Source organism: Lolium rigidum, chromosome 3, assembly GCF_022539505.1.
Source record: "Lolium rigidum isolate FL_2022 chromosome 3, APGP_CSIRO_Lrig_0.1, whole genome shotgun sequence".
NCBI classification, from domain to species: domain Eukaryota; kingdom Viridiplantae; phylum Streptophyta; class Magnoliopsida; order Poales; family Poaceae; genus Lolium; species Lolium rigidum.
Window position 1 is genome coordinate 203,608,804 of NC_061510.1, and position 9,993 is coordinate 203,618,796.

The 9,993-nt window shown below is 42.0% G+C and overlaps 1 protein-coding gene across 1 annotated transcript; it reads left to right on the forward strand.

Moving 5' to 3' along the window:
• The first annotated feature begins 372 nt into the window (after nucleotides 1-372).
• On the forward strand, nucleotides 373-5,925 carry LOC124702905 (T-complex protein 1 subunit theta). The gene is made up of 13 exons (XM_047235089.1): nucleotides 373-654; nucleotides 864-1,126; nucleotides 1,235-1,381; nucleotides 1,490-1,651; nucleotides 2,586-2,663; nucleotides 3,518-3,651; nucleotides 3,863-3,935; nucleotides 4,013-4,090; nucleotides 4,166-4,288; nucleotides 4,393-4,487; nucleotides 4,891-5,100; nucleotides 5,391-5,448; nucleotides 5,534-5,925. The coding sequence occupies exons 1-13, from the start codon at nucleotides 501-503 to the stop codon at nucleotides 5,597-5,599; spliced, it is 1,641 nt and encodes a 546-aa protein (XP_047091045.1). The 5' UTR covers nucleotides 373-500; the 3' UTR covers nucleotides 5,600-5,925.
• Nucleotides 5,926-9,993: the final 4,068 nt, after the last annotated feature.

Genomic DNA, 9,993 nt, shown 5'->3' on the forward strand with positions numbered 1-9,993 from the left:
CGGCGCCACACGTCCAGCCACGTCAGACTCGAGCACACCTCAGCGTCGATGGCGCCACGTCGGATGGGAGAGTGGCGCCGGCCTCACAAGTGCCACACGGCCATGTGTGGCGCCCTTGTGAAGGGCGTCACAAAAAAAGGTTAGATGGGTGAAATAGTTTGCCCGAAAGGTCAGTCTGTGTTATAATTTCAGAAAAGGGTTATTTTTGTGTAAATCGCCATTTTTCAAAGCTCGTGGTCTCTCCGTCCAGGTGCAGCCAAGGAATCTGTTTTGTTGCTGGCCCATTCGGCCCATCCAAACGCATGGAATGGATCAAACCAGGCCGAGCTTTACGGATCCTAGGGCTCCCAGCGCCAAGCCGTTCTACAACTCCACTCCCCTCTTCCATAAACACAGCGGCTACCACTAGGGTTTTTCCGATCCGCCTCGCCTCACTCCGGCCACCACCAGATCTCTTCCGCCTCTCGCGGCGGCACCATTCGCTCTCACCTCAGCCGACGATGGTGGGCATTAGCGCAGGTCCCTCGTACGGGATGCAGTCTATGCTCAAGGATGGGCACAAGCACCTCTCCGGCCTCGACGAGGCCGTCTTAAAGAACATCGGCGCCGCCCGCGAGCTCTCCGCCATCACGCGCACCTCCCTCGGCCCCAACGGTGAGTGCCCTTCACCCGTTCCGCGCTTCCTTTGGCGGCTTGGTTAGTAGACCTTGTGGGATCTCGGCGCTATGAGGTCGCGCCCTCGATAGACACGGGGATCGCGTCGGGTGTATAGTGTTAGAAATGGCTAGGGGCGAGGCCGTTTTTCTGTGATCCGCAGAATCGGCTGACGTTGGTTCCTTAACAGTGTTAGTTTTCTGTTTCAGGGATGAATAAGATGGTCATTAATCATCTGGACAAGCTCTTTATCACGAACGATGCTGCAACAATTGTAAACGAGCTTGAGGTCCAGCACCCTGCCGCTAAGCTCCTGGTGCTGGCTGCCAGGGCTCAGCAGGAGGAGATCGGAGACGGAGCTAACCTCACCATATCTTTTGCTGGCGAACTGCTGGAGAAGGCTGAGGAGCTCATCAGGATGGGGCTGCATCCGAGTGAGATCATCATTGGGTACACAAAGGCCATCAATAAGGTATTTACACTCTAGTTAAATAGGCATTATAATATTATAATTAATCCTGTTGTATGTTGGTAGGCGCCTCATGCTTTTGTCTAATCTCTCTGTTTGTATGGTGTGCAGACGCTTGAGATTTTGGAGGATCTGGTGGAGAAAGGCTCCGAGAACATGGATGTAAGGAACATGGAAGAGGTCGTGTTGAGGATGAAATCTGCTGTTGCGAGCAAGCAATTCGGCCAGGAAGATGTGCTGTGTCCCCTTGTCGCTGATGTAAGCTAATCCTTGCCACCGTCCCTTAGAAAGACTTTTTTTCTACCTCATGGAATATATATACCCCTAATAGTAGGTCTGTTTAATCTGTTTATCATGCCTTTTCAGGCCTGTATCCAAGTTTGCCCCAAAAATCCGGCAAACTTCAATGTTGACAATGTTAGAGTGGCAAAGCTGGTTGGAGGTGGTCTGCACAATTCATCTGTAGTCCGTGGGTTGGTTCTGAAAAATGATGCTGTTGGGAGCATAAAAAGGGTGGAGAAGGCCAAGGTAAGCTAAAAACTGTACACTACATTTATAGTGTGTTTCTTTTGATATATTATGTATATCTATTTTCTACCATGAGTGCATTTCTAATGTAAGGGAAGCTCCCACTGTGTAGAATACTAATCCCTCTGTTCCATATTAGTTGTCGCTGATTTAGCATAAAGTGGTGTACTAAATAAGCGACAACTAATATAGAACGGAGGGAGTAGCATATAACAGGTGCTGCTAGTGCCTCCGTTCCATACTAGTTGTCGCTGATTTAGCTGTATCTAGGCACATTTTGTTTATAGATACATCTGAATCTGCGACAACTAATATGGAATGAAGGAAATATTTCTTTTAATGGATGGATCAGGTCGTCCAATATCAATAGTTCATTCGCTATTATGTGCATGTCAGTAACTCAAATAATTCTACCTTTTTGAAGTTATGCTTTATAGTTACTATGATACTGGATCATCTCTATCGTTGCTTGCTTACTATGCAAAGGCCTGAGGGTTGCATGGTATATTGTAGCTAAGTTCAATGATAACAATTTTATTAATAAATGTTTAAGCATAGTTGTTTCGTAGCTAAGTTAACTTATAGCAATCTTGTGGAAAAATCTGGGTGGTTTATATTGTCTTTCTGAAAATATGTTGCTGTTGGGAATATGGCTTCCATGACTGCTCATTCTTTGAACATCAATTTCGCCTATCTGTAAATTGTATGTGTAGTTTGGTTATAGCCAAACATGCCCTTAAGCTGTCACTGGTACTGGACACCATGGACCGATAAATGCTTTTCAATTTTTAGCTAGAATATACTGTAATGTGTTGCATTCATGCATTGTATTTTTTATTTGCAGTTACCCCTTTCTTATGAATGCTTCATATTTCATGCCTAAATTCATTGGTTCCTGCCAGTGTTCTTATTTTCATAATCAATCATTATTCAGGTTGCAGTATTTGCTGGTGGTGTCGACACTTCTGCAACTGAAACGAAGGGAACTGTCCTGATCCATTCTGCTGAGCAGGTATATTTCTATGACCAATATTATTCCTGAACTCTACGTGTTTTTTCCATGAACACTATGCTGGTTCACTGTGCTGAGAACGGATGGTGTATAGTTTACTTCTCTGTGATTCCAGTTATGTTTCTAATTTAGTAGATATCTACGCCGTAGAAGCAAAACTTCTTTCTGCGTTGGCTTTAATCATGCCAGTGCAACTACATAAAATGGTGGTTGTTTCTGAGTGGATGTTTTACACTTTCTTTCATTCTTCTGTGATCTGATGTTTTCTTGAGTAATCAAAGATATTTGTATTGCATTTAATCATCATAGTCAGTTTTACTAAGGTCAGACAGCTAAAGTTTTGCCTATGAAGAAACATGAAAATTTGCGTGCTTCTGTCTGATTGCTATTGCTATGATCCCAAATCTGAGCTTTTGGAAATTCTTATAACGCATTTCATGTGGTCAAGAAATTTCTCATGTATTAACCTCGTTCTGATCCATTAGGGTTTCCAACAACAGGCTAGTCAATAACTCCGAAATACGACTTCTTTTCTTACAACTTCTCAGTATCCAAGTCAGTTATACATATGCTATGCTTATAAATCTGAGCTTTTGGAAATTCTTGTAATACATTTCATGTTGTAGAGATATTTTTCATCTATATTTTGGTCTGATCCATTAAGGTTCCATCACTAGGCTAGTCAACAATTCCAAAATACTGAAATGTGACTGGTTTTCTTATGATTTCAACTCTCAATATCCTTGTATGTTCTGTGGATTACTGGATTTATTGTTCTGCTTAGTTCATGTGAAGCACTGTTATCGATTAATATGTGTACTACCTTATATTGCATGTGCTTGTGATGTTCACAGCTTGAGAACTACGCTAAAACTGAGGAAGCTAAGGTGGAGGAGCTTATCAAAGCTGTGGCTGACTCAGGTGCCAAGGTTATTGTCAGTGGAGCAGCAGTTGGCGATATGGCTTTGCATTTTTGTGAACGTTACAAGTCAGTATTTCTCTTATATGAATTTTCATCTTTTGATTTTTCTGCTGGATAGTTTTTTCTTGTGGAACTTCTTTATATATTTTGAGAGAACTTAAACCGTTAATTGGTGGTTGTAATAGTAGAAGGCATCTCAAAGATAGGTTGATTTGTACAGTTGAGCATGATTTGGTCCCACTTAAGAAGCTATATTTACGGAGTTTCTGGTTTACAGGCTAATGGTTTTGAAAGTCAGCTCAAAGTTTGAACTGAGACGATTTTGCCGTACTACTGGATCAATAGCACTTGTAAGTTCTGCTTTCAAAATTTTCTTATTCAATAGCATAGTAGCTTATTCTGATGCTCCGTCGTTTTTGATAAACAGTTGAAGCTTAGCAGACCAAATGCGGACGAGTTAGGATATGCTGACTCTGTTTCGGTGGAAGAAATTGGTGGTGCTCGGGTATGTTCCATGCCTTTATGCTTTCTCAAGTAACATTACTTTGTGCTTCCTTAACACATTTGGTTTGCTTTATAGGTTACTGTTGTTAAGAATGAAGAAGGTGGAAACTCCGTGGCTACTGTTCTCTTGAGAGGCAGCACTGATAGTATATTAGATGACCTCGAAAGAGCTGTCGATGATGGCGTCAACACATACAAGGTATGCGTGCCATGTTGGTTGAAACTGATCTCCTTGCGTTGTACATATTGTATTAGCCTATTAGGTATGCTTAATTGGTTTCTGACTGTTGGTGTTTATACCAGTCAATGTGCAGGGATAGTCGGATCATTCCAGGTGCTGCAGCAACAGAGATAGAACTGGCGCAGAGATTGAAGGAGTTTTCTCTAAAGGAAACAGGGTAACTGCACTTGTTTTTGACAACAAATTTCATGTACATGTAAAATGACGTATCCGAAACACGAGGCTACCAAAAAAATAGTCATGTAGATTAGATTAACTATAGTGCATGTTCTCGCTTTGTTAATTGGGATATAAAGATAGGAGTGTTGGCATCTGATGTCCAGATGCAGCCTATTTCTGCATCAGGGCATTTAGTTTGTACCTTCACGTATTTCTTGTGATTTAATCTTAATGATTTGCATTTATGTGTGTTTTTATTTGAATTCTATACTTCTGTAAGACTCAAAAGAGATTCGATACGTGAACGTGTTCGTTCTTTAATCTTTTTTCGTAGTTGGTTTATGATTCTTAATATTCTGTTATGTTATATCTTTTTTTGCTTTATGTGTTCAATTTTCCAGGTTGGACCAGTATGCCATTGCAAAATTCGGTGAAAGTTTTGAAATGGTTCCAAGAACCCTGTCTGAAAATGCTGGACTTGGTGCAATGGAGATAATATCTTCTCTCTATGCTGAGCATGCTGCTGGCAATGTGAAAGTTGGCATTGACCTTGAGGAAGGCGCTTGCAAGGATGTATCCATTATGAAAATATGGGACCTTTATGTCACAAAGTAAGCATTAATCGATATCTAGTTGCCAATAGATTTTTAATCCTGCTGGGAGCCTGTGCAACATGTTTTTAGTTGCTTATTATAGATGCCATGTTTCCTGATATGCTGCAACACATACTAAAACTGTTGATTCATACTGTAAAAAATGCTACCCAAGATGGTCAATGTACACATATTTTTGTTTCTTTTCATGCACAGTTCAATAACTTGTGTGTGTTTTAAGTACATGCTTTGGTGTGTTTGGGCCCACAGCTTAACAGATGTCTCACTTCACCTCTTTGACTCATCAGGTCCTTCGCTCTAAAATACTCAGCGGATGCTGTATGCACTGTACTACGGGTAGATCAGGTACGAGTATATCTTTTTGCTCATCTTCATAGAAATATGAAATTGTGGTTGTTTATTCATGGGCTAATACTTGTGACGAACACAGATCATCATGGCAAAGCCGGCAGGAGGCCCTAAACCCCCCCAACAAGGTGCTATGGATGAAGATTAGTTCGTCAGTGCACTCCTGTTTTCTGTGTATCATGCTGCGAGGTTCCTGGCAGTAGACACCTCATTTTCATCTTATCTAGGTTTGATTGTAGTAGAAGATTTTGCGTGCCTGGGCTTCGTGTTTGGAGGGGTTGCATGCATTAGCTGATGCCTTGTGTGTGAATTTGGGAGCATTTGCGAAATCGGTGTATCAAATGATAACTAGTGACACTTGTTCGTCCAGTTTATTATACGAACTGAGCTCACCTCCAAAGATTGTAGTTGTATTGACGTTTGTAAAATTTTGTTGTGTTAGCCTTTGCCTTCATATTAGATAAGTTTGATTGAGCTTGCCTAGGATAATGTGGCATAATGCTGCTTAAATGATTTGTTGCATTGTAGGCATCGCTGTTTCTCACCCATGTTGCAGTTGATCATGGATTCCTGCCTTACATTTGTTCTTTTTTGTAGCGTTGAATTAACATTCAGTGCTTTTGTTCTAGAGAAATGATCAATATGTAATATTGCCAACTAGAATTGAAAATTGTTGCACCTCTGGCATATTTATGTGCATGTATGTATAAACAATTGCTAGATCTGGAGCGAAGCCGCGAGCATTGCGCCTGTGCAGTACTTACAGGACATGATTAACATTGCTGATGATGTTAGCCTAAGTATAAATAACGCGGCCATCACTATCACCTAGGAGTAGTACCGAAATGTGAACAACAAGACTTTGGTTAAGTACTACCCAAGTGTGAACAGCAAGACTTGGTTTGAGATGAAATTCCATTAACCAACCTGCACAGCAAGATCGCTGTTAAGATCGAGCAAAGTTAGGAGCTCGACCTGGTGGTTTGGGGTACGAGGACCATCTTTGGGGTACAAGAGCGTCAGCCACTTCATTACACACCTGAGGACAACGAAACTGTAAAAGAACTAAACTTGAGAAAAGCTAAAACCTTAATCTCCTGGAAGAGCACACCATTGTGTGCATCAAAGTCGTTTTATCGGACAGCCTGAACCAGCTTTTGAGCATCAGTCTCGATGATGAACTTTGTCATACCATACTGGTGGGCCACTGGCATAGCTTGTATACAAGCTTCAGCTTCAGCTTGAAGGGCATCTTGGGCATGAGCTACTCCTCCAGCTCCAGACCAAACAGTATCTCCATCAGAGTCATGGATGATGAAACCCCAGCCACCACATCTAGATTCAGCAAAAAAACTTCCATCATGTAAAAACTTTTGCGTGTCAGGAGGAGGAGGGTGCCAGTTCTGAGTAGTCTGCACTCTATTAGTCTGTCCGTACATGAAAAATTCTCTGAATTCAGCAGCAGACTTGCGAACTTGATCAGCCACATGCTCACGCTTGTAGGAATTACCCTCTACATTTACCTTATTTCGAGTGGTCCACCAATTCCACATGAGACGCACAACACCTGTTTGTTTGGTTCACATTGCAGCACAACTTGGATAAAATCTTTTGAATCTGCAAGTGCAGCCCACTTGGTACGCAGGTTCTCTAGTTTCAGACCTTGCCATAGTTTCTTCACCGGTTTGCATTTCAGAAACAAGTGACCTCCATCTTCATCTAGTCTTTTATAAACTGGGCATATTGCATTCATGTCAATCCCGCGACGAGCAAGATTACGCCGAACATGAAGACTATTGTGTGCAATGCACCACATAAATTGTTGCACTTTCATTGGGCAAGGAGATTTCCAGATCGCTAACCAATTGAAGTTCTCCTGATTATTACTTGACCTGATCTCCCCTTTGCTCGCATGGCTTAAATTTCTACACAAGTTGTAAGCAGTTTTTACCGAAAAGACTCCCTCACGGATCAGCAAACCATGCCCATGTGTCCTCCATATCTTATTTAACTGGTAATGCAAGTATCAACTTCATATCCTACTTCCAAAAAATTGCTTCTACGAGTTGTTTGTCCCATCCACCTAAGACTGGGTCCATGAACTCAAAAGCATGCTCAATTAGAGCGTGACCTCTTGGGGTTATTGGAGCTCGGGACCAATTTCTTGGTAGCCACGGGAATGACCAAACCTTGATGGACCTGCCATCGCCAACTCTCTTGGTGACACCCTGGCGAAGCACATCAATTCCTTTTAGGAGTAACCGAATAGCTTACACAAAGAACCTCAATTAGGAGTACCTAACATGACAGAGGCCATCATATTCACCGGTGGCAGACCATGACGAAGTAGGGCAAGAAGGGCACGAACATGGAAGAGCTCCCACTTGACGAGGTAATCTCCTCCTCCCGCGCAGTCACCGGCGCCGGCGCGCCCCTCTCCCTGCCGGCCGAACAACTCCATCTTTTCCCCTCAAGGATTATATGTGGTAAAGAATTGTCTACTACTGGTTGGCATGCACAAACAATTCATGTTCCAACTTCTCTATGATTAACTCCTCTAATTTTTATTGCATGCAAAGATTAAAGTCAAATATTTCTTTACTCAAAATTAATTAATCAACTGGAAATCTGGGTTATCATAAGACCCGAGTGTTGCACATTGATGATGACACTAACACCATCAATGTGCAACACTCTGGCGGGTGTGGGTATGGGAATGCTAAACCCATACCTGCATACCCACCTACCCTAGGCTCTTTGACATGGAAAAACGTGGAGTCTTGGAGTTGATTTGTTGGAGTCTGGAGACTTGGGGATAATGGCTCTATGGTCTCCCTTTTGCTATGTTGAAGTGTAGAAGAGGAAGGTCTTATTTATGTCATCTTTTTTTTCTACTATCGTCAAAGTGTTGAAGACCTTATTTATGTTACTTCATTCGAACCTTTATTGTAATCTTTAGATTTTTGTGAACCTATGGAGTTGACGAGTTTGAATTGTATATTTGTATGTTCTTATGCAACTTATGTTGGGCTGAAGTGTTGTTTTCTTTCATATATGTTGGATTGTGCTATTTTTTTTTCACATTGCTTGTGTTGTTTTGCTGCACATGTCATACTAGTTTGTTATTTCTTTTCTTCTACATATGTTGCATTGTTGTTTCTCTTCATTTACATGGTCTGTTTTGCTGTTCCTTTTTCATGTGTTCTGGTTTGGACTGCTGGGTGGGTATTACCCATGGGTTTTTTACGTGGGTATGGGATAAAATCTGTACCTAGGTGCGGGTACGGGTGGCGGGTAAGATTTCAGGACATGGGTGTGGGTTTGGTTAGGCTCCACCCACACCCAATGGCCACGGGTGCCATCGGCAGTGGCAGAGCTACAACATCTTGGACCAGGGTGCCTAGAGGGTGCATGATACCTTTGATCCGGATTATGGATTGTAGTATGATAAGCTTTTTTCCTAGAAGACCTAGGTTTAATCGAACATTGGGAAACACTGCTAAAATGGTGTAAAGGAAACGTCTACAAGACTTTGCTGGTTGATTTTATTTTATGTTTACCGGACCTATTTAGTTTACTTTTAATTGGGTTGTGTTCAATGGATGGAAATATGCCAGGGTTAAAGATTCTCATGCAGCTATGCATACATATAGAAATGAAGTGCAAATGTGTAGTAATTAAATAGAGATAAGAAATTTTTGAGCAGCACATCCGTAAAATACTCTTGCCCCTAAAGCCAGAGGTGACAAGAGCCTCTTGGTCCAACCATTGTTCCCACAGCCGCGAGTAACAACAATTATTAAGTAAATGAATACATACCAAAACATTAAGCTAGGTGATTGTGTCGTTGATCCCGAGTGAATCACTAAACATGTATCGTTACTTTTCCCTTTCTGCCACTGAGGTTTCGCCCTCATCCCACCTCTTCCCTTGATCGATGTGATGGACATGGGTACCTGCAGATCATCGAATCGAGGCAAAAATATAAGGATACAAGATTGCAAAGCACCTATTCAATTCTTACACATATTTATGAGATTAGATGCATATAAACGCTGCGAGGATTCACCCCAACCCGCAGCTTGTGAGGACTATTCATACATAATATCAAGATCAAAGATAGAAATTTTGTTGCAAATACTTGAATTGAAATCACAATATTCTTACAATGGTCGTCAATTCTCAAGGATATCTGTATTGCAATTGTGATGCTATGGCTATGGAGGAGATGAGAGATAAAATGGATGAACTATGGTGGTGGATCTCCTTCGGTGTGGTGTAGATGGATCTGATGGATGGCGGCTTTGTTTGGCGATGAGTTGCTCTCTCTTTTTGGCATCGGGTCCTTCACAAAACTTATAGGGTTTGACCCCAGGAAGGTTGCGGCACCCCGTACGGGTGGACAGTACGGGCGGGGCTTGCCCGTACCGATTGTGTATCTGCTGGTACCCTAAGCAGTTCTGATCACTTATGAGGCCTGATACGTCTCCGACGTATCGATAATTTCTTATGTTCCATGCCACATTATTGATGATATATACA